The sequence below is a fragment of the Phascolarctos cinereus genome, unplaced genomic scaffold (assembly GCF_003287225.1).
Source record: "Phascolarctos cinereus isolate Bilbo 61053 unplaced genomic scaffold, phaCin_HiC Scaffold_4;HRSCAF=312, whole genome shotgun sequence".
Classification (NCBI taxonomy): Eukaryota; Metazoa; Chordata; class Mammalia; order Diprotodontia; family Phascolarctidae; genus Phascolarctos; species Phascolarctos cinereus.
In genome coordinates this window covers 705,610,313-705,635,236 of record NW_027555847.1, presented here as the reverse complement: position 1 = coordinate 705,635,236, position 24,924 = coordinate 705,610,313, and the positions used below count along the sequence as shown (strand labels likewise).

At 46.0% G+C, this 24,924-nt stretch overlaps 1 protein-coding gene across 1 annotated transcript; it reads left to right on the top strand.

Moving 5' to 3' along the window:
* Positions 1-367: 367 nt before the first annotated feature.
* Positions 368-24,195, top strand: HRK (harakiri, BCL2 interacting protein). The gene is made up of 2 exons (XM_021008062.1): positions 368-947; positions 19,414-24,195. Exon 1 carries the CDS (start codon positions 594-596, stop codon positions 885-887), a length of 294 nt encoding a protein of 97 aa, XP_020863721.1. The 5' UTR covers positions 368-593; the 3' UTR covers positions 888-947; positions 19,414-24,195.
* The last annotated feature ends 729 nt before the right edge of the window (positions 24,196-24,924 follow it).

Here is a 24,924-nt window from a genome sequence, read left to right as displayed (position 1 = left end):
ATTTGGTTTCCACCAGCGACACGGCCTCTGCCAGAGCCGAAAGAGAGAAAGATCCAAAGGAAAGCAGAGGAGGAAATCACACCCGGAGCTCTGTTCTTGATCTCTGCGGTGTCCCCAGCAACGCACCACGCTGTCCGATCCTGGCCGGGCAGAGAGCTTTGGTTGGGCGGAGTCGGTCCCCCTCCGCCAAGCGCCAGCCTAGCCTAGCTCCCGGCAAAGGCAGGGTTAAAAGTTACCTCTCGGTTTCTTCTGCCTCCAGCCCCCCCGGGGCCGGATGATGTAACCCCCCTTTCAGCCCTCCCCCCTCTACCATGTGACACTTTAATTAATAATAGCGCCGTCGTCCGCCCCACCAGCGCCCGCCCGACACACCACACACACTCACACACGTACACAAACACCGAAACTTGGTGTGCGGAGCCCGGGGCCGAGCGCATCAAGGCGCAGCCGGAGCGCACGCGGCTGGACGCGCGCAGCAGTGCGAGGAAAGGAAGGTGCCCGCGGGCGGAGAAGGGGTGCCGAGCCGGGGCAAGGCGGGCGGACCGAAGCTAGGAAGTCGAGCCGGAGAAGGAGGAGCGCGGGAGGTGTCCGTCATGTGCCCGTGCCCCCTGCACCGCGGTCGCGGCCCCCCTGCGGTGTGCGCTTGCAGCTCCGGCCGCCTCGAGCAGCGCGCGGCGGCCGCGGCACAGCTGACGGCCGCCCGACTCAAGGCGCTCGGGGACGAGCTGCAGGAGCGGACCATGTGGCGGCGCCGGGCGCAGAGCCGGCGGGCCGCAGCCGAGGCGGCCGGCAACGGCAGCGGGCTCCCCGCCTACTGGGCTTGGCTGTGCGCGGCCGCTCAGGTGGCGGCGCTGGCGGCCTGGCTGCTCCGGAGGAGGAACTTGTAGGAGCGCGGGGGCTTCTTGGCGGGGGCCGAAGCGGAGACCGAGCCGGAGCCCAAGCAACAGGTACTGTCCTGGGGCCGGGCTGGGGACCTGCTACCTGGGGCTGGGTAAGACTTAAAGGCCAGTCCTGCCAAACGTGCGTTGCGCTCGGCTAGGACTGGAGAGAACCAAGTTTCTGCTCCTCTCCGCTCCACTCCCCATTTTCCCCTTGCCTCTACCCTCTCCCTGTTTGTCCCTTTACTCTTTTGGTCTCCTTGTCCGTACGTCTGTTTCTTATCTACTCAATTTTTCTTTCTCTCCCCTTCTTTCTACCCACTCTTCTCTCTCCCCCTTCTCTTCTCCTCTCTCCCCCTTCTTCTCTTCTCTTCTCTTCTCTTCTCTCTCTTCTCTTCTCTTCTCTTCTCTTCTCTTCTCTTCTCTTCTCTTCTCTTCTCTTCTCTCTCCTCACCTCTCTTTAATCATTCTGCCTCTCAGTCTCTTTCTCGTTTCTGTGCTCTCCATCCTTATCTATCTTTCTTCTGTATCTTCCTGTGCTTCTTGGAGTTTCTGCCCGTCCCTCTGATTTTCTCTCCGTCATTTTCTCCCTGCCTCGCTCTATCTCTCTTTCCCTAGGCCGTGGGACTTCTTTTGACTTAGCCAACTTTTGCCTCCTTCTTCTATCTCATACTTGTGCCCCACATGGAACCTCCAAAGACTGCCCTCCAGGAGCTTGGTCCGGGCCAAGAGCCTGCCTGGGAAGGGCACTTGAGGTTTGGGCTTACAATGTCAGTAAGTTGCCTTGGAGGGGCGTGAGAAAAGGGACCGTCCGGGACTATCGTTTACCTAACAGGTACTGAAACCCTGCTGTGTGCTGGGTGTTTGGCTAAGAGCTATGTAAAGGTAAGCAGGTCTGTCCAATTGGAGGCTGAAAGACCAGGCAGAGATGGGGGGTGCAGCAGTTGTAGGAGGGGCTGGAGGTGTCCATGAGGGAAACGGGCACTGGGGACCAGGGAAGAGAATGAGGCTAACCTTGACGGGGCTGAGAAAGAAAGGCAGAAGCACCGCTGGTAATCAATGGGAAAGACGTTGTTGAGGAAGCCAATGGCGCCTGCACAAATGCCCAAGGTCTCGGCCCCGGAGTGCCTTGCATATCCCAAGAATGGCTTCTCCAGGGATTGGGGCTCTGCGTGCATCTGCACCCTCGGAATCCGTACTGGCCGCCTGCAGTCCCAAGTCTGTGCTCTCTGGGCTGGGCGGATCCCTTCAGTCCAGGGGGTTGTAGTAGTGCGATGTTTGAGGTGGGGAGATAGGTGACAGGTGCTTTGTAGGTCCGAGGAAGCCGAGCCCTTGCAAAAGAGAGCCTGTGCGTTTCTCCGTGCCTACCTGCGACCCCTGGGAAAGTTGCCCTGCTAGGCTTCTAACCTGTGGCCCAGGGAAAAGCCTCGGGTCCCATTCCAGCCCAAAGCTGGAATAAGACAGGCTAACGCCTCTCTTTCCCTTTGAGGTTCAGAGAAGTCCCCCCTCCCTATCTAGCCCCAGGCTCTAGGTTTTGTTTTGTTTTGTTTTGTTTTGAGCTGGGAACAACTTTCTGGAGAGAAGGGAAGAGAAAAAATGAGTAGAGAGAGAAGCAAGTTGGAGCGATGGGAAGAGGAAAAAGACGAAGAGACAGAGAAAGAAGAGGAAGAGGAAGAAAGAATCCTAGACAGTTATAGTTAAAGGATCCCTTAAAAGCAGCATAGGATGCCAGAGCTTAGCGTAGAGTGTTAGAGCTGGTAGAGACCTTAGAACATTAGCCTGTTAGAGCTGGGAGGGCTCTTAGATAAGAGAATTTGAGAGATGAGAGGACCCTTAGAATGTGGACTATTAGGCTTGGGGATGTAGGGTGTGGTAGATCTGAAAGCATCTAGTTCAAACCCCTCATTTTACAAAGATAAAGTAAAAGAGGAGAAGAAATAATAGGGGGACCCCATACAATCCAGCTCTGGGACTGGAAGAGGTCTTTGAGGAAATCCACATTTAGTCCAAACCCCTCATTGTATAGATTAGAAAACTGAGGAAGTTAAGTGACTTAACAGGTAGTAAAGCGTGAGAGGACAGGCCAGGAACCCTCTCCTGTACCACGCAGCAAGACAAGAGAATTTTATCATGAATCTAAGAAAAACAATGAGAAAAAAAACATGACGTAAAGAAAACAGGATAGATTCTGGCCGATAAACTGGCGCTGGGCGCTGTCAAGGGACAGCTTATTCCCGCTCTCTTGGCTTGGGGTACGGGGCGCAGGGTTGTGAGCGCAGAGGGGGGCCGCCGACCCTCGCTCTCCTCAGGTTTCTGCAAGGACTAGCATTCCCGCGGACCTCGGGGAGTTGCCTAACCAGGCAGGAGCCTGCGGGGTGACTGGGGGGGCTGGCGTCCAGGAGGCGCCGGAGGCGGGCAGGAGGGGCGGCCACAGCAGGGGGGGGAGGCGGGGCTGGGGATGCTTGTGGTCCCAGTGTGGCAGGCTGCCCGTAGCCTGGAGGAAGCTTCGGAAGGGGCTGGTGCCCAAGGCGCGGGCCCAGAGAGACAAGAGATGCGGTCGGATGGGAGCTGGTGAGAGGACATATGGGGGAAGTCGACTAGGGTCTCGCCTAGGGTTCTCCTGGAAGTTGCCGGGGTTACCAATTCCCAGTCCTGGGTGGGCACCCTACCCGGGAGCCAGTGCTCTGAGCTCATGAATGTGCATAGGAGCAAGTGTCCCGGATCCCAGGAAGAGTCCAGATCACTTTCACCCCTGTGGAGATCAACCTAGGACATAGATGACCCAGTATTATCCCAGGCAGCCTTAGCACTTCAGACGGGAGGCAGTGTGCTACAGTGGAAGGAGAATATACACACACACACACACACACACACACACACATACATATATACGTATATATGTATATATGTGTGTGTGTATATATATATATATATATATATACATATATATATGTATATACACACATATACACACATGCACATTTTCAGGTCTCATCTCTATCACCCTGGGCAAGTCACTTAGCCTCTCAAGCCTCAGTTTCCCCATTTGTACCCTTCAAACCAGCTAGCATTTAGATAGCCCTTTGTTTGCAAAGCACCTAACATTTCATTTGATCCCCACAACAACCCTGTGAATTAGGTGCTATTATTATCACCTCCAATTTAAAGAAGAAAAAAACTAAGGCAGATAGAGGTGACCCATCCTGGGTCACACAGCTAGTAAGTGCCTGAGGCAGGATTTGAACTCAGGTCTTCTTGGCTCCAAATTCAGCACCCTAATCCAGCTAGCTGCTGTGATCTCCTTGGAGCAAGACTGAGGAAGTTGATACCCTTTCAACACCCTTCTTAAAACAACAATAACAACTTCTTTAATTTTATTTTGGACTCCATTGACTTTCCCAGCTCATTTCTCTTCATGGCCTGGAGATAAACCTGACTTCTGTTCCAGGAAAAAAAAAATCTGTTCTCTCGTAGCATAAGCACTGACAGATTTTACCGAACCAGAAAGGGTTTGAGTAAAGACCTAGTGGTGAGCTGTGTGTCTGTCCTACTCTGAACCACCCTTGTTATACTGAGAGAGATCCATGTGTCTCCTAAAATATAGAGCGGCTGCAATCGGTATTGGTGTAAAGAGTGTGAAATCATGGATGCTTCAAGTATGGTGGGGAAACCTCATCCCTCAAGTAGAAGGCAGAAGTGAAGATTAGCATTATTGATTGGATGGGCCAAGATCCTGAGAGCCTGTGCCAGGGCCATAGAATGAAGACTGATGCAAACTTTCCTGGCAGTAAAAAGAATAGGATAGGGCTGGATGTGTGATTTCTCTGATATTGTGAACTCCTAGATGAGGAAGGTGCCCTTACCAAAGAAGGTCAGCACCTTCTCTGCACCTTAGTCTTAGCAAGTGGCCTAGAGCAGTGAGAGGTTTAAGTGACTTGCCTTGGGTGGCACAGCCAATATGAATCAGAAGTGAGACTTGAACCCGGGTCTTCTTGACTCTGAGGTCAACTCTCTAGCTACTATTCAGTGATGTCTGTCTATACCACTGCTACCACTGCCGATAATAATAGTAACAATAGTTCTATTGATGCCCACTAACTGGATGATCTTGGGTAAGTCATTTAATTTCTGACTCCTCCTTAAGCAACTGTCTGACTCTATAAGTTTCCACGCAGGGGCTGATTGGTCTTGGGAGATGGAGTTATCCCTCCAGACTTTCCATCTATCAATATTATCACAGGTTCAATTGCTCACCCCCCCAAACTGGGGCAGATAACACAGCTTGTAGGATCTGCTTAGCAAGGTTGTTGTGAACCCTGTGAGTTTGAGCTGAGGTAAATTGGATAAAGTTCATTGCAAGCCATAAACCCTATTTAAATGCCAGCAATGATTAATTGGGCCCCCTTTCAAAAGTGGGTGACTAGCTAGATACTGCCTGATTTCATCCTGCCTCCTTGGTCCCCAAACTATCCCTCAGAGTGACTGGAAGTGACTCCCTCCTGATCTGCAATGGTTCAAATCCAAGAGCATGATACAGTGGGTAGATACCGATACTGAAGGCAAAGGGTCTGGATTCAAATCCTACTCTGGAAACTTAGGTGGTAAAGTGGATAAAGCACTGGCCTGGAGTAAGAAAGACCTGAGTTAAAATCCTGCCTCTGACACTTACTAGCCGTGTGACCCTGGGCGAGTCACTTAGCTTCTATCTGCTTCCATTTCCCCAGCTATAAAAATGGAGATGATAGCAGCAGCTGTCTCCCGGGGTTGTTGGGAGGATCAAATAAGATAATGATTGTAAAGTGCTTTGCAAGCCTAGGCACTGTACCAGCCCTCAAGGAGTTTACATTCCACTGGGCAATGACATATGCCCATAAAAGTATATACAAAATATGAACAAAATACAAGGGCAATTTGGGAGGAAAACATTAGCAATGGGGGCAGGGGAGGTGGGGGTGAAGAATCAGGAAAGGTACATGAAATGGGAGGTGAGAAAGGCAGGAAAAGTGGAGTGAAGGCCGATGATGACTTTAAATTTAAGACTGAAGGAGGGGCTTGCCAGTCTTTCCCACCCCTCCCCCCACACCTTGTGCTTCACTCTGGCAAAGACTTTGAGGGCTCCTTTAACTTGGGGGAAGAGGAGAGTGGGCTCATCAGGAAGACATTTGGTTAGCGATCTGAAGGAACCTCAGGGAAGCATCCAGATGTGAGGGAACAGGCGAGCTAATGACACAGCCCTCCTCCTGACTGCCACATGTTCAGGGTGTGAAGCTGTCCAACTCTCCTGGTGAGATTCCAAGTCACAAGTGACTGAGCTGTGGATGTAAATACAACTGTCCGTGGGGATAATTAAATACACCACCAGCAGCTCACCTTATGGATCTGACTGGAGCAAAAGTGCCTCATCACAGAGAACTTTTCATGTCCCTATGTCCTTGCGCTCTCTCTCCCTCTCTCTCCCTCTCTCTCTGTCTCTCTCTCTCTCTCTCTGTCTCTCTCTCTCTCTCTCACACACACACACATCTCTCTCTCTCTCTCTCTCTCTCTCTCTCTCTCTCTCTCTCTCTCTCTCTCCTCTCTCTCTCTCTCCCTCTCTCTCTGTCTCTCTCTCTCTCTGTCTCTCTCTCTCTCTCTCACACACACACACACACACTCTCTCTCTCTCTCTCTCTCTCCTTTCTCTCTCTCTCTCTCTCTCCCTTTCTCTCTCTCTCTCTCTCTCTCTCTCTCTCTCTCTTCTCTCTCTCTCTCTCTCTCTCTCTCTCTCTCTCTCTCTCTCTCTCTCTCTCCTCCATTGCTCTTCCTCCCTCCCTCTCTCTCTCCCTTTCTCTCTCTCTCTCTCTCTCTCTCTCCTCTCTCTCCTCTCTCTCTCTCTCTCTCTCTCTCCTCTCCCTCTCTCTCTCCTCCCTCTCTCTCCTCTCTCTCTCCGTCTCTCTCCTCTCTCTCTCTCCTCTCTCTCTCTCTCTCTCTCTCTCTCTCCCCTCTCTTCTCTCTCTCTCTCTCTCTCTCCCTCTCTCTCCTCCCTTCTCCCTCCTCTTCTCCTCCTCCCCTCTCTCTCTCTCCTCTCCTCTCTCTCTCTCTCTCTCTCTCTCTCTCTCCCTCTCTCTCTCTCTCTCCCTCTCTCTCTCTCTCTCTCTCCCCCTCTCTCTCTCTCTCTCTCTCTCTCTCTCTCTCTCTCTCTCTCTCTCTCTCTCTCTCTCTCTCTCTCTCTCTCTCTCTCCTTCTCCTCTCTCTCTCTCTCTCTGTCTCTCTCTCTGTCTCCTGTCTCTCTCTCTCTCTCTCTCTCTCTCTCTCTCTCTCTCTCTCTCTCTCTCTCTCTCTCTCTCTCTCTCTCCCTCTCTCCTTCCCCCTCCCTCCTTCCCTCCCTCCCAACTTTGCTTCTTTCAAGGTCAACTAGGATCAGCATGGTTCAGAGTATGGGATGTATGGTATTTAGATTGGGAAAGACCTTTGTTGGGATTCCACATTAGTTCTGGGCAAGTCACTTGTCTCCCTGATCCTCAGTTTTCTCACCTGTAAAATGAGGGTCTTCAGAAGTCTGTTAAACCCTGACTCTGGGGGGTGGCAAGAGGGCAGCAAAACTCCCAAGTGCTGCTGAACTAGATGAAAATGTAACTGGGAAACATTTATGAAAATGATGAAAATACAATACAGCCTAGATAATGTTAATCTAAGTCAATATGCCTGGCTTGAGTTTGACACCACTGAATTAGATGATTTCTGAGGTCCCTTTCAGCCATAAATCTATGATCTTAGCAGTTTCAGCTGTAAAATGAGGCAGTTGAGATGATCTCTAAGCTCCTTTTAGGTTCTAAATTTTAAGATGAATGAATGAAAAATGAGTTAATGCACTTATTAAGTGCCTTTTATATGCTAAGCATCAGGGACACAAATGTGAGATGGTATCTGTCCTCAGTGAGCTTGCATTTTATTAGACCATTCATGGAGAAGTGGTGGCCTGGGAAGGGAGTTTTGGTCTCAGGGTCACAGGGATGGTGACTGAAAGCAAAGGGCAGCCTATGGTCAGCACCTGCACTTCTGATTCTTTAGACTTTTTCTATTATGCCCCAATGGCCTCCCCACCTTTCACTTCCTTTTATGTGTTATCTTTCTCCATTAGAATGTAAGCTTCTTGATAACTTGTGCAGTCCTGTCCAACTCTTCATGACCCCATTTGGAGCTATCTTGGCAAAAATACTGGAGTGGTTTACCATTTCCTTCTCCAGCTAATTTTACAGATGAGGAAACTGAGGCAAACAAGATGAAGTGACTTGCTTAGGGTCACACAGCCAGTGAGTGTCTGAGGCCAGATTTGAACTCGGAGATAACTCCTCCTGACTCAATCCACTGTGCCATCCAGCTGTCTTTTAGGCACTATCTTTCTGCTTGCATTTGTAATCCCAGTGTTTAAGGACAATGCCTGATACACAGCAAGTGCTTAATAAATGCCTGTCAACCTGACTGGATATGTCTTTCTTGAAGAAGCGGAAGTGTTGATTTGGTGTGGCCAGATGGAGCGGAAGAAAGACAGGGAAGGGGAAGTGGTGGTTCTGTGTGGGTTGGGTACAGCCAAAGGGCAGATGGCTGTGTGTCCAGGTGGATGGGTGGAAGGAGATGAAGTATGAAGCCTGGCTAGATAGAACGCATTTAATTCAGTTTGGTAATACTGTGTGCCAAGTACTGTGATAAGCAATGGGATATAAAAAGAGGCAGTCCCCGTCCTTAAGGAGCTTGTCATCTAATGAGGGGAATAGCATGAACTCCTGAGGACCTTTTGAGGATTTGGAGCCGAAAAGGGACTTTATAGGTCATCCAGTTTTCTTTTTATGAGAGAGGAAACTGAGGCCCGTACAAGAGAAATATCTCAGCCAAGATCAGGCAGGTAGTAAGGAGCAGAGCCAGGAGTCAAATCCAGCCCTGGTTTTCCTATATCACACCCAATCCGAGGTCCAGTTCATGCAATGCCTGCTCTTCTCTAGGCTTTCACGCCCCTGTTCTCTCCTGTTTCTCCTCCTGTCTCTCTGATCACTTTCTCAGTCTTCCTTTGCTGGATGCATCATCTGTTTTGTTCCCATTGACCATGGGTGTCCCCCAAGGCTCTGTCCTGGGCCCTTTTCTCTTTTCCCTCTGTACAATTTCACTTGGTGATCTGGGTTCAGATTATCATTTCTAAGCAGACTATTCCCGTGTCTGTATATGCGGTCCTACTCTGTCTGCTGAACTACAGTCCCACATCACCAGCTGCTGGACAATTGGGCATCCCAAACCGGATGTTCACTAGACATCTCAAATGCAACAGGTGCAAAAAAACAACTCTTTCTTCCTTTATACTTCACAATTAATGTGGAGGGTACCACCATCCTCCCAGTCACCCATGTTTGGTAACAACCTCACCGTCACTCTCACCGATTCACTTACTGTACACATTCAATCCATTGTCAAATCTTGGCATGTCATGTCACAACATCTTTCATCCATGGCCCCTTCTCTCCCCTCACACAGCCCTTTATCATCTCTCACTTAGACCGTTACAGTTATAGCCTTCTAACTGGTGTCCCTTCCTCAAGGCAGATAAGTGCTTTTGTTATCTCTACTTTAGAGAAGAGGAAACTGAAGCAATGACTTGCCCAATATCACACAGCTAGTCGGTATCTGAGGAAAAAATATGAATTCAGATTTCCCTAACTTCAAGGTAGTGATCTATCCCCTGTGCCACCTAGCTCCACATGGTTAATCCCTTCAGCTAGGCAGATCACAGCTCATGCATGACTTCTCATCCCATGAGACTTTCTGCAAAAGGGGTTTACCCAAAGTGCCTTCTGCTAGATTTAATAAGACCAGTGGAACACATGGGCTGTCCATTTGACTTTGCTTTGCAAACATGAGCTATTATTATTTGCATCAGAAGATGGAAAGTTCCATGTTAATAGATTTTCAATAGTGTGCTGTGTATATTATAGGAACATGTCATGTTTATAAAACCTGAAGGGGATTTTTGGGTAAACCCTGCTGTTGCCATTTCCCGTTTCCCATTTGTCTTAGTGTACTGGGGATAGGATGGATATAAAAAAAAAATTAAAATGAAGTTACATAATAAAAGTAAGTAATTTACAAATTAACTTCATAGAATCAGACTCCTAGAGCTGTCCTTCAAGACGACTGATTCTAGCTTATCCTAGAAGAACAGATAAGAAAACACATCTCCTTCCCTTTACATAGGTGGATGACTGTGAGTACCTGACTCCATTAGTAGTGCCTGACACATAGTAAGTGCTTGATAAATGTTTTTTGACTTGACCTGACATGTAGGTTAGCTTTTCTGACTTGCTTTTTCCTCCTCTTCTTTTTTAATCTTTGTCATAAGGATGGCTCAATGGACAGGGGAATGGTGGAGGGGAGGGATGTTATGTGCATAAATGTAAGAACAAATTATATAAAGAAATAATTAAAATTTAAAAAATGTTTCAGTTGGGCCAAGCCTTTTTTCTCCTTCCTCCCTTCTTCCCTCCTCTCTTTCTTCCTTCCTTCCTTCTTCCTCCCTTCCTTCCTCCTTCCTTCCCTCCCTCCCTCTCTTCCTTCCTTCTTTCCTTCCTTTCTCCCTCCCTCTCTCCCTCCTTTCTCCCTTCTTTCATTAAAGAACTTTTTAAAAAGTCAGGCTGGTGCCTAATTATCCTGGTTGTTAATGCTTCCTCCAATTACTTGGTATTTACTTTGTACGTACTTATCTAGGTGCAGAATGCCCTAGCAGAATGTAAGGCAATAAACATTTATTAAGCACTTACTGTGTGCCTGGCATTATGTACTGGGGATACAAATACTAACCAAAAAAAAAAAAAGGTATTCCCTGACCTCGAGGAAAAATAAGGAGTTAAGGGCAGGTAGGTGGCGCAGTGGATAGAGCACCGGCCTTAAAGTCAGAAGGACCTGAGTTCAAATCCAGCCTCAGACCAAACACTTGACACTAGCTGTGTGACCTTGGGCAAGTCACTTAACCCCAATTGCCTAAAAATATAATAAATAAATTAATTAAATAAATGGCAAAAAAAAAAGAAAAATAAGGATTTGAAAAATTTCAGGGGAGAGGGGAGAAGGTCCCTGCTTGGGACATGCTGGACTTTTGGACTTTTATCCATTGAGTCAGATGCACAGCTGGGAGAAGCATGGGCAGCCTAGGTCTGACCCCAAAATGGAGGCCTTGGAAGGAATTCCCTAATGGGAGAAATGAGCCAGCATGGTGGAGACAGCTGAGTCATGATGGCAAGTCCAGAAAGCCAGAAGTTCAACTTACAGGATTTTATAGTCTCTTGAGGCCAAGGTTTGGTTTATTATTTATTTTTTAAGATGTCTTTTTAGCTCTAGTGCCTTGTATTTAATCTCACATATAATAGGTGCTTAATAATTGCTTATGAATTGAATTAAAATGAACTCCTTTTTTCATCCAGGCCATTTCCAAATCTACACTGCACCCCCACCATTGAAAACTCTCTTATAAGAAAGGAAAACAGTTTACCAAAACCAATTGATGATGATGATGATGATAATAGATAGCATTTATATAATGCCTGCTATGTGTTGGCCATTGTGCAAATGCTTTCTAAATATCTCATTTGTTTCTCATAACAACTCTGGGAGATAAGTGCAGTTATTATGCTCTTTTTGCCATTCAGGCAACTGAGGCACAGAAAGATTAAGTGACTTGCCCAGGGTCACACTGCTAGTATCTGAGGCTGGATTTGAACCCAGGTCTTCTTGACTCCAGGCCCAGACCTCTAACCATTGTACTGCAGATCTGCCCAGACAGACAAAATGTAGAAACTCTCCAACAAGTTAATCCATTAATCAATCAATCAACAAGCCTTTCCTAAGTGTCTCTCCTGTGTGTTAGGCGTGTTTGTCCTTCTTTCTGGAAGAGGACCATGACCTCAGGAAGTTGATGACTTGACTTGCAATTGACTTTGATTTGGGTGAGGGAGGGCTGTGCAAGGTCACCAGCCTCACTTTCTCCTCCAGAGCCATGTGGGGCCAGTGGCCAGAGGTAGATCAGGACGACTGGAGGCGGCCCCTGGTGTGTTAGGTATTAGAGATGTAAAGGAGTTTACATCCTATTGGAACAGACAACATGTGCACATATAAGTATTTACAAAGTCTATATCATATTAAAGAAAGGCGGGCAGTAAAGAGTGGATTCTAGGCATAGAGGAGAGCCCATGCAAAGTTGGGAGATGCAGGGTGGAGGATGCACCATTCCACCCCTGTACACCTCAGTCCACACACCTGAGAGGAGGGAAGTGTGTGCTTTGTCTTCTGCTCTGTGGGCTCCAGATTGGCCATCGCAATTAATCTGAGCTTGGCTGCTTTTTAGTGTTGTGTTTTGATTACATTAGCCTCGCCATTATATTTACCTTATTTATTGACTTGGCTCCTGAGATGTCTGTGTTCCAGCTGTTCTGCGTCTGGGCTGTGTAGGGCATTGAGAGGCCAAATCTATGGATATGATCCCCTGTAGGGCAGTTCAGTCTCTACAGCAAATAGTTTTTCCCCATTAGTAGACTCAACTACCAGGTCTGTTTACTAGTGAGATAGGGTGGGATGGGATGGAACTGCGAGAGAGAGAGAGAGAGAGAGAGAGAGAGAGAGAGAGAGAGAGAGAGAGAGAGAGAGAGAGAGAGAGAGTGAGAGAGAGAGAGAGAGAGAGAGAGAGAGAGAGAGAGAGAGAGAGAGAGAGTGAGAGAGAGAGAGAGGGGAGAGAGAGAGAGAGAGAGAGAGAGAGAGAGAGAGAGAGAGAGAGAGAGAGAGAGAATGTGTGTGTGTGTGTGTGTGTGTGTGTGTGTGTGTAGCTGTGTGGCTTACTGCTTGCAAATCTACCTCCATCGCTGGAGATCCCCCCCAGCCCATCCTCTCCACTTTGAATTAATCCCCACCCCCCAATAGTTGCTTAACCAGTAGACGGGGAGATACTATCAAGTTAGAGCTGAGCTTAAATAGGATCCCTTATTACCCAGCGGATGAAACTAAAGCCCAGGGATAGCTATTGAGGGTAAATACTTTGTAGGCTTTAAAGCACTAGAAGAATGTGAGTTGTTGTTATTATTATTATTTACTACTAAAGTCCTGTTGTGGTGTCTCTTTATGGTGTGGGCTGCTGATGGACCAGGATTGATAGTCCTAGTAAAAAAAGGAAACAAGAATTTGTTAAGCACTCACTGTGTGCTAAGTGCTTTATAGATATAATGTAATTTGACCCTCACAACAGCCCTGGGAGACAGGTGATATTATCACCCCCATTTTACAGATAAGGGAACTGAGGCAAAGTCAAGTGACTTGCCCAGGGTCACACAGCTAGTGTCTGAGGCTGGATTTGAACTCAGGTCTTCTTGACTCCAGACCCAGCACTCTATTTACTGTGCCAACTCTATTTACTGTGCCTTAGATTTAGAGCTGGAAGGGACTTTAAAGGTCATCTAATGTTGGATGTATATTTTACAGATGAGGAAACTGAGACCCAAAGAGGTTTGAGTGATTTAGAGTGAATTAGAGAATCATAGATTAAGAACTGGAAGGAACTTCCTAGGTCGTTAAGCCCAACCCCCTCATTTTGCACATGAGGAAACTGACTCCTTCCCCACCAAGGTTAAATGACTTGTCCAAGATCACACAGGTAACAGAGCTGGGATTTAATCTCTGGTCTTCTCATTCTCAGTCTGGTACTCTTTCCACTACCCTGACTCAGTCCCTTTGCTATCATTGTTATCTATAAATATTTGTCAGCCAAGATCATCCAGAGACTTATGGGAAACATAACCCCTGCCTTCCAAGAAATTATGGTGGTTTCCCCCCCTGAACACCAGTTCTGGTCGGCCGGGCAGTTCCCATGTGATAACGAACCTAGCTTCTCCATGGTGTCAGAAAGTGGAGAGAGAATTCAAATGACTCCCTTGGGTCTCCATTTTCTCATCTGTAAAATCAGGGGTTAGACCCAATGGCCTCTGAAATCCCTCCCAGCTCTAAATCCATGTCGCCATTCCTCTAAGTTACAATATTCTCCTTTGTAAAATGAGAGGCTAGAGGCAGCTAGGTGGCATGGTGGATACAGCACCAGCCCTGGAGTCAGGAGGACTTGAGTTCAAATCTGGTCTCAGACCAGACACTTGACACTTACTAGATGTGTGACCCTGGGCAGGCCACTTAACACCAATTGCCTGGCCAAAAAATAAAAAATAAAAAAAGTAAAACGAGAGGCTAAAGAAAGGCTCCTTCTGCTCTAAATCTGAGATCCTAGGACCTTAACCAGTCCTGAAGAAACCGAGACAGAGGCCCCATACACCATTCCTCCCGACCATAAATGACCCAATCTTGCCTCAGCTCAGAGCACCATGTACTCTGGACAGCTCCTGGCAGTCCTTGTCCCTGGTGCTGGGGCAGGAGTCTGGAAGGCCCTCCCCCCTCACCTCTGCCGAAGAATCAATTCCTCACTGCCTTCAAGACCCAACTCAAGCACTAACTTCAACATCAGAAGTGTCAAACATGCCATCTGCTGCCTGCATGAGGCCTGAACCAGATTCAAGTATAACAGGGAAATACTTAACAAAATAAATAAAAATACAGTTGTTTACTGGGTTCAGTCATGTGCAACTCTTCGCGACCCCATTTGGGGTTTTCTTGGCAAAGGTACTGGAGTGGCTTGCCATTTCCTTCTCCAGCTCATTTTACAGATGAGGAAACTGAGGCAAATTGGATTAAGTGACTAGACAATATCTGTATGTGGTTTTCTAAGTCAATATTTTGCTCACAGTCACCCAGGTAGTAATTTAGTGATTAAATTACTTACTGATTAGAGACCCCTTTCCTATTTGACTTTGACAGTACAGATTTATACAATGCCCCAGATGCCCCCGAATGCCAGGACCCTCCCTTTCAAACTACTTCTAGTTAACTACCTTGTATATATTTATTTTGTATTTATTCTGTATAGGAGAGGCCATATGGTATAGTAGATAGACAGGTGGCCTGGAAACCAGGAAGATCTAGGCTTAAATCCCAAATCTGAAACATTCAGACCCATGGCAAGTCACTTAATCTCTCATACTCTAAGCCAATAGATCTCACACTTTTTGGTTTTAGGACCCCTCTGCATCCTTAACAATTGTTGGGGATCCCCCAAGAGCTATTGTTTATGAGTTATTACCATATTAGATAGTGTTATTATGAAAATGATTTTGATCTCTTGCCTCTCTGAAAGGCCTCTGGGATTCCCAGGGGTTCACAGATCACACTCTGAGAACAGCTCTAGGCAACTTTCTAAGACTATCAGTTGCAGAGAAGGTACCACTCTCCATTTAGGTAGGGTGTTTCCTCTCTGTCAATGAAATAAGGTCTGGTCCATATCCTATTCTTGTTGCTCTGTCATTTCAGTCATGTCTGACTCTTCATGACCCCTTTTGGGGCTTTGCTGGCAAAGATACTGCAGGGGTTCGCCATTGCCTTCTCCGGCTTATTTTCCAGATGAGAAAACTGAGGCAAACAAGGTGAAGTGACTTGTCCAGGGTCACACAGCTAGAAAGTGTCTGAGGCCAGATTTGAACTCAGGAAGATGAGTCTTCCAGACTCCACGCCTGTGGTCTGTCCACTGCAGTGCCATCTAGCTGCTCACTATCCTGTGTTACTTATACTTTTATATGTATATGTGGTACAATGGAAAAAATACTAACTCTAGTATCAGAGGACCTGGGTTCAAATCTCACCTCTACCACTTACTCCCTGTGTGGCTGAGGGCAAATCACTTAATTTCCCTGAGCCTCAGTTTCCTCACCTGTAAAATGAGAGGGTTGGATTTAATCTATGTCTGTGATTTTATTGTAGAATATAATATGATTTCAGTCTCCGATTTTATTATTTCAGTATCTGATTTTATTATAGAATTTAAGGTACTTGAAAGCAGGGACTATTTCTTCCTTTGTTTTTGCATCCTCAGTCTCTAGCATTCAATAAACCTTAAAGCGTCAGAAAAAAAAAATGTGATTTTTAATTATTATTGTCCACACTAATTTCCTACTCTGATGCCTCTTTATGAAATGTGGGCTGTGATGGACCAGGATTGGTAGCCATAGGAAGGAAGGAAACAATAATTAGTAGCGGGTGCTTAATAAATGCTTGTTGCTTATTAATAGCAATAATAATATCTTAAGACTACAATTTTATCAATGGGGTTGCTCCTTCCAAACTACAACCCTCTACAACTCAGCAGATGCTCCTCCAGAGTGCCTATGACCAAAAAATCATTGCCCTGCAGCCAATGAGGCGATGAGCCTCTCCGGGCCTTGAGTTGGCGCAGTGTCTAAAGTCAGGAAGACTATAGTTCAAATCTGACCTCAGATACTTATTAGCTGTGTGACCCTGGGCAAGTCACTTCACCTGTCTATTTCAGTTTCCTCATCTGTAAAATGCAGATGTAATAACACCTACCTCGTAGAGTTGTCAAGATGAAATGACATAATGTTTGTAAAGTGCTTGGCACATAATAAGTGCTATAGAAATATTAGCTACGATGATGAAATACTATTCAATTTCCTGGGAAACAGAGACCCCAAACTTCCCTTTCCTCATACATATCTCAAACTGTAACCCTCATCATTCTGATTTACATCACAGCCTCCTTTCAGCTCTGAGCTTCCTAATAAGTCAGCACCAGAGAAATGTATCAGTATTTAAGTGATAATTAGGACCAGAGTAACCCTTCTCCCCTTCCATGACTGTTCCCCTGGAGAGGGTCTTTCTATACAGCTTTATAAGCTGTTAACACTGGTGCCAGCTCTGTGCCCTACTCTAGCTCATTTTGGTGTTTAAAAAAAGGAAGAAGATGAAGGCAGAAGAAGCTTCTTCTGATTTCTAAAAGGTGTCAGGGCACACTCTAATGAAGCTACTTTCTTGCCCCCTGCAAGCGCTCCTGAATGAAATAAACAAACAAAAGAAATATGTTCCAGTCGAAAGCTAATAGTGGCCAGAGCCAGGAAGCTCTATTGTATGTAACCCTACTTAGCTCACATCTGGAGTATTATGCCCAGTTCTGGGGAGGTTGAATTTTAGGAAGGAACCAAGAGAATGGGGTAGAAGCTACAGAGAAGCGAGTCTGGCGTTGACATTGGGAAAAGCTTCCTAATCAAGGGAGCCATCCCAAAGTAGAATGGGTTACCATAGGAGGTAGTGCATTTCCCTTCCATTGGAGGTCTCCAAGCAAAACTTGGGCAAATCCCTTTACCTCAATAACCTTCAGTATCCTCATCTGTTAAATGGGGAAAATAATAGGTGCACTGCTTACCTTATATAATTGTTGTGGATAAAACACCTTAGAAACCTTAATGCACTAATATAATTGCTTAGCACAGTGCTTGGCACATTGCAGATGCTCAATAAATGTTTCTTCCCTCTCTCCCTCGTCATCATGAACATGGAGGGCTAGAATACGAAGGGGCCAACATGGAGCAAGATCTTTGATCAACTCAAGTATTGTGCTGGTATCCCCAAAATTAGAAATTTGATAATTATCAATAATGTAATCAAATATACATGTGAAACAAAGAATAAAATCTTAATGAAACCATAACCATTCTACCATCTTACATCTTTAAAATGCTGTGACTTGTCATGATTATGTCCAACTCCTCTGCTTCTTATTTTAAAATAGTTCACCAGAAAGAGACAGAGCTTCAAGCTTCAAAGAGTTTCAAACCTAAGTGGTTGGGGGAAAAGATGGTGAAGTCAATATTGACCTTACTGATATGTAATAGACTTTTAATTGCCTTGTATTTTTTGTTCATTTAGATCTATTATTTCATTGGTTTAGAGCCCTGAAGATGTGGGTTCAAATCCTGTTTCTAATACTGGCTCTGTGACCATGGGCTAGTCATATGAGTGTCAATTTTCTCATCTGTAAAATGAGGGGTTGGAGTTGATGACTTCACTCCCAATCTTTGATCCTATATGTCACTTTCCCTTTGGCTTTCTTATCTGTAAAATGAGAAAATTGGATGAGATGGCCTCTGAGGGCCCTTTCAGTTCTCAATCTATGATCTAGGAACTGAATGGGAAAATTGAATTGGGGAACTCCTGGTGTGGAAAGCCCCTCCACTGAGGCAGATCAGAAACTCTGCTGTAATTTCCAGTTTTAGAGAATTGCTAGAAGGCAGCCAGGTGGTGCAGTGGATAGAGTACTGGCCCTGAAGTCAAGAGGACCTGAGTTCAAATGTGACCTCAGACCAAACACTTGACACTAGCTGTGTGAGCCTGGGCAAGTCACTTAACCCTAATTGCCTAAAAAGAAAAAAAAAAAGGAAAGAGACTTGCTTGGGGGATAGGGGGTGGGAGGGTGGAGTGGGGGAAATTGAGAGATTACATGACTTGCCAATGGTCACACAGTTTGCATAAGAGTGAGGACTTGAACTCAGCTCTTCCTGACTCCTAATCTGGCCTCTCTCTACTCTTACAGCTGCCTTTTAATCCAAATTAATGGCTGAAAAATCTCACACTTTATATTGATTCTCTGTTCAGTGGTTGGAAGGTAGAATATGCCTTGCTATGTGATTATGTATATTCTATCAAAACTCAGGACTGGGAATGGCCACGTAGGACACAAACCATGTTTTGTGGGCACTATAAAACTCTATAAAAACTCAAGGACTGGAAATCCACATGTAAGACACAAGCCATTTTGGGGGGCCCCTACCCAAAGACCTAATACAGACTGTGGGTATAGTGGGTACTGGGCAAATATTGATCCTCTGAGCCAATGAGAATTAGGAGAGAAATAGAATATTTGATTCTTGGCTTCATAAACATAATTAATGATTGCTTTACCTGGCACAAGTGGCAGTAGGTGATTGGGGGTACACATGCCTGAGCTGTGACTGCTGGGAGTGTGTGGAAAGAGGGAGCCCAATCTGCTTTCTCTGCTGTTGAAGAAGGAGGAAATTGGCAGTAGAGGGGTAGTGTAGGCAGAGGAGGAAGAATGTCCCTTCCCACCTCAGTGGAGCTTCAAATTCTCTTCCTTGGGACAAAGCCCAGTTACCTCACCCTAGTTATGGTTCTGTCTGCCTAAGAGGATCTTACAGATCCGTAGGTTCTCAGAGTCCATCTAATCCAACCCCTTCAGATTACAGATGAGGAAACTGAGGCCAAGAGAAAGGAATTGACTTGCCCAAGGTCATACAAAGGATTATAAATCTAGAAGTGGAAGAGAATTCAGAGGTCACTAAGTCCAGTCCCTTCATGTTGCAGATGAAGAAACTGAAGATGTTGGGTGACCAAATAAGCAGGAAAGGGAGGATTTTGGCCAAGGTTCTCTGCTTCCTGAGAGTCAAGATTCTTTCCATTGTACCACACTGCCTCACATTCTAGTCTGGAATGCTAAATGCCAAAGACTTTGTTGTTGTTCTCCTGAGTGCCCAGAACAGAATAGATGCTTAATAAATGCCGGTTGATTGATTAGCAGAAGTCACTGGTGTTCTCATATTGAGCGAGATGCAAATCTTTTATTTCCCCCCAGGCTGGAGAAAATCCTGTGTCCTTGGAGCGAGCTGGATCCCATTTTCCTGGAGGGAATCCGGAATGTGAGTAGCCACTGGCCCAGAAGGGTGGCACCATGAGCGGAAAGCGGAGGACATCAAAACGCCTCGGGCAACGGGAATGCCGAATTGGACTGGAGGCGATCTTCAGATATCCAGCAGCAGAAATAGAAACAGAAACCTATCCATATATATACAAATCCATATATATATATATAAGAGAGAATAGGAATATTTATCATCTCTGCATGCCTTGTTGAGAACGGGCCTTCCCGTTCCTTTTATGCGACTCATAGTATGAACATTTGTCCCCTCCCAGTTTGAGGCGCAGGAAGCGAAGGTCCACTGGGACAAGGCTAGCGCATTTCCCATGGCCAAAGTCAAAACTCTGGTGATAGTGACCAGTGGATACAGATGAGGGAATGGAGGCCTGCTAGTCTTCACAAGGGATGGGCACAAGGTCCAGGGTGTTTCCACTTTGGAACATTCTGATGAGGCCTAGTTTGTGTATATAGAAACTCTGCCCCACCAGGGGCAGATCCATTTTTCTATCTGTCTGGTATTTTTGGTGCTCTGTTTTCATATTTGCCGGGTGCTACACTGCCTTTCTGGTGCTACCATTTTACTGAAGTTGCTTGTGGGGCTGGGGACTGGAGAGGAATTCATTTCGCTTGTTCAGAGTTTTTGTTTTAAAAGGGATGAATTGCCAAGTTCTGTTTGCCATATTCTCTTTCCTGTCCTTGGGTCCTTTTGGGCCCACCTCGGAAACTGGTAAGGGTGTGGCAAGGCTAAGCAAGAAGAAACCTGGCCCCAGAAGTGAGCAAGGATTTCTCCCCCTCCTCAAGGGCTGCCCTGGGAATCCATTCCCCAGCAATTCCAAGGGATCTCTGCTCTTGGATTTTAGGGATTCAAGAGCCAGGATGCTGAAAAGGATTTGTAAGCAGGGGCTGAAAGGGAGAAGCTGATGAGCATTCCAGCGGTAGGCACCAGACTGGCAAGGCATCGGAGTTTTTCAAGATAAGTTACTATTTTCAGAAGTTTATAGATCAGTTATAAGAATGCACCTCTGAGTGCAACTTGGCTACAGTCTCCCCAGGGAGCAATTATTATTATTTTTGTTTTCATTAAAAAACCAAAACAAAATAACAACTGGTATTATACATCTGTGCTGGGTATTCCATCTCCTGTTGTCTCAATGGGCAAGAGAGTGAAGGCTCAGACTGTAGATTCCAAATGATATACGACACATTTTGTGGGTAGTGGCTTTACTCACTTTGGTGACTGGGAGTCCCAGCTGTGAGAAAACAGTACAAGTAGCAGGAGCTCATTGGGCTCATCTGGCTGAAATGGGACTGATCCCTTGGCGTTTGAAAGAGGCGGGTCCCTTAGAAGGCAGAAAGAGCTTCATGGCAGGGTCCCAATTCCTGCTGCCACCCCCCTCTGCAGCCTTTTCTAAATAATACTTACATTAAATAAAAAAAAAAAAGACAACATCCTCCGTTCCCTCACACACAGTCAGTCCTCTTCCGCTGGATTTGACTTTGTGGGGCAGACGTGATACTGACATTTAACTCCATATTCCAGGTCCTTGGACCTATCTTTTTTATGTGGTCCCACAGGTCCTTATTTTGGGGCTTTGAGCCCTGTTGATGAATGTTGGAGTTAGGAGGAAGGGAGGAGAAAAGGAGGGCAGCACACATACCTGAGTCCTTTACCTACATGGGGATGTTAAAACTATCGAAACTCTTTCCTGGCTTAATATAGTATCTGCTTCATTGTCCTTAGCTCCGCCTGGGGTGTGCTGCCTGGCGTTTGGTGGTGCCACAAGACGGTGTTTACTTAGGGTTGTCTTTTCCACACCCTTCTAGCATTCGTAGGAGTGTCTGGTGGCCTCCAGTTTGAGGGCACAGAGACAAATGCTCCCTGCCGGTAATAACCTTCTCAGACTCGGATCCCCGCTTTCTTCTTCAGCTAGCCTTTAAGTTGGGGGAACAGAATTTCTCCCAGCAAAGGGCGTATGGGTTGTAGTCTGGGGGAGACTGATTTCAGGAAAGCTAGTTTGCTGAGAGAGCCAGGCACACCCCAAAAGTTTTATGGCTAGGACTCACTGTATATAGCTTCCATGTATTATTAGCAAAATGTGTATCTAAACCTTGTGGTTTTTTTTGGGGGGGGAGGCACATCATTAGTATGAGTGCACTTCTTTGTGACCCCTGCTTTTGGCGAGGGGCTGTTTCTATGCCCATTTTGATATGAAACTCGAGTCCTGATTGACATTCGTATTAGGAAATTGACGCATGATATATACCCATATATGTCTCTGCCATCTTCTCATTGCATTATGGGGATTGCATGGGATTGCGAGCTGGGCTCTTCGGTTATTGTCCATATTTTGACCGTGAGTTCCATCTCTCAGGTCTTCCCTCTCTCTCTTTCACTCTCCCTTTCTCCCCCTGTTCTCCAGACGCTAAGAAGTCATTGATTTTGATGAGCTTCACTGCAGAGCCTCACAGGAGATGGAGAGAGGGAGGAAGGGAGGGAAAGAGGGAGGGAGGCAGGCAGGCAGGCAGGCAGGGCTTAAAATAAATAAAGACCTCATCTTGGATTTCAGCAGACTGACTTGGTGCAGCAGAGGGGGGGTGGGTTCTGAGATCATCGTCTAGGTGCTGGCTTCCAGGGAAGAACGATCTGGGTTCATTTCTAAAAACAAAAACAAAACAAATACAAAAAACCCCCCAAAATGTTCTAGAAAATGGGTTACATCCCCAGGAGATGGGATCTTTGGGGTCGGGGTGCTCCTGGGATTTCAAGATTCCCTATCAGCAACCCCTCCTTCCTAAGCAAATAATCTCCTTCCCCCACCTCCTTTTGAAGTTGGAGGTAACCAGCTGGAACAAGTTTTCACATCTTTGAATATTTATTGAACATAGAGGAGGAGCCCAGTGGCTTTTATCAGCTGCAGAATCTTGTCAAGAAATCACCTCTTTATTGAGATCTGCCTGAGCTGAGATTTGAGGGGAGGCTCATACCCAGATTCCTGTACAGTTTGGTAGTCTCCAGCTTAGCCATAAGCAGAGGAAGCAGGCTGATACAAAAGAATAATTTAAAAGGAAAATAACTTCTAGTGTAATGGATAGAGCACCAGATTAAGAGATAGAGGACCTGCGTTCAAATCCTATACTAGCTGCTGACTTCCTGTGTGATCTTGGCTGAGTGTCACCTTTCTGGATCCCCATGTCCTCATCCATTAAAGAAAAAAATAAAGAGGTTCAATTAGGTCCCTTCTTGTCCTAGATCCTATTATCCTATCATGAAACCTACCAGGCATTTGCCTTCTTTAAAGGCAGGGTTTGGAAATTTCTGTCTGCTGCCTATATTACTGTCTGTCCACTGGCGACTTTGAGTCTTTATGGTAACACAAGTGGCCTCACTTGACTCTAGCCTTAGGTTAGATAGAAGTTGCTCCTGATTAAAAACCTATTGAGACACTGTGTAGGGACTATTTAGGGGGTAGCCAGAGGGTTTTTCTCTTATTGAATTTTAAGTATATAATAGAGATTTGTATGTTGTTCATGGTTTGGGGGCAGCCTTGGATGAGGATGGACTAGGTGATGCTGGAGGATCCTTCCAACCCAGGGATTAGTCAGAACAGTGAGGTGTGGCCACTCCCCAGTAGAACAAGGTGGATTGCCATCCCATGACTTCACAGTTCATCTTGCTGTATGGCCATGTGACTGGACCAGGGCTTAAGAGAACCATTTATGATTTCATTTAAAAGAATATATTGTTCCAAATGGAAAAGACTGGGGATGGTATCCTTTGGTTTTCTAACCCATCCCATGCCTTTAGGATACTGTCATTTTTCTTTTTATTTATTACCTGTTCTGGGTCCCAGTCCCCAGAAGCAGCGTGGAAAGGACATTGACTTTGGTGACAAGAGTACCCAGTTTGAATTCCTGTTCTAATACAGATTACCAGTCTGTACCAGCTTGGGCAAGTCATGTGCCCTCTCCAGGCTCAGTTTCCTCCTATGTAAAATGAATAGGTGGGTCTAGTTGATTCCCAAGGTTCCAAAAAACAGATGATCCAAGCAGCAGTATCTCATTTGTCACCAGCTTTCCATCAGTCCAGGGCATTGGGTGTTAGGAAAACATTTCTGGCTCCCATCTGCTCCCATTTTCAAAGTCCCTCCCAAACCCATTTCTCCTGTTTGTCCCCGCTTTCCCTGCCTTTTTGTTTCACTAAAAGCCCTGCTTTTGAGGAATGAATTTACTTTAGGGAGAGGTTTCTTAACTTTGGACCCAGATTCCTCAAGGGGTCCAGGGATAGATTTCAGAGGGCCTATGAACTTGGAAGAGGGGAAAATGACAGTTTTATTTCAATATAATTGATTTCCTTTGTAATCCTATGTGTTTTATTTTAGTAATTTAAAAATGTGTTTCTGAGAAGGGACTTCTAGGCTTCACCAGACTGCCCAGGGGTTCCAGGACATGAATCAGGTGAAGAACTCTTGTTATGGGGGAGTCCTGGAATTGGGCACAGAATGTTTCTGTAGTGGGTTTTAGAGGTTTAACCGTGTGGCTTGGCAGGTCCCCATGTGTTACGTGCCCTCCATGGGCGTGCAACAAGCTTTAAGAACACGCCCTTCTGGTTTCTGATATGACAAGTTTGCTGTGCTATCTTTTGTAAGAAGGATTTCATACCTTGAAAACACTTTGTACATATTTATAATGACTTTATTAAAAAATTCAGTGTGCTCTTGAGCCCAAAGTCTTGCTCGATCTTTTCATTTTTCTCATCTGAGGGCTACAGAAGTGGGTGGGGTCTGAGGAGTGGGAAGGGGCTGTTCCTTCGGGATTTTCTTCCCTGTTTTGAAGCCTGAAGACTGAAGCCTGAATCGATCCACACAGGAGACTGGATAGGAAGAGTAAACACAGACTCCCTGGTGCTCCTGAGCTATGAGTGCTAGATTTGGGAGTTGAGAAGATTCAAATCCTACCTCTAAAGCTGTGTGACCCTGTGCAAGTCACTTCACTGCCCTGGGCCTCAATTTTCTCATTTATAAATAAAGGCTGGAGTGGGGGGGGGGGTTGCGGTGTTAGACTAGATGGCTTTTGAGATCTCTTCCTGCTCCAGGGCAAAGATCCATTCAATCACCGAGAGTGTGACCCTGGGCCAGATGATTAACTTCAGTTTCCTCATCTATGAAATAGGAATGATATTCGTACTCTCCATCTTCCAGGGGCTACTGTGAACCTTAAAATGCCATAGAAACGGGAAGCACAATTCTGATTATCTCATTTTTTAGTGAAAGACTAAAGAAAACCTTCCTGCCACGTGGGATGGAGGAGAAAGAATATCCTTCTGCCTGCTGCTCTCAGGTCCTCATTCCAAGCAGCCTGATTCAAATGCACAGAGATCATACCAGCTAATGTAGGCGATCCATTCAATTAACATGTTAATGAGCATGCAAATAGAAGCAGATTGCTCTC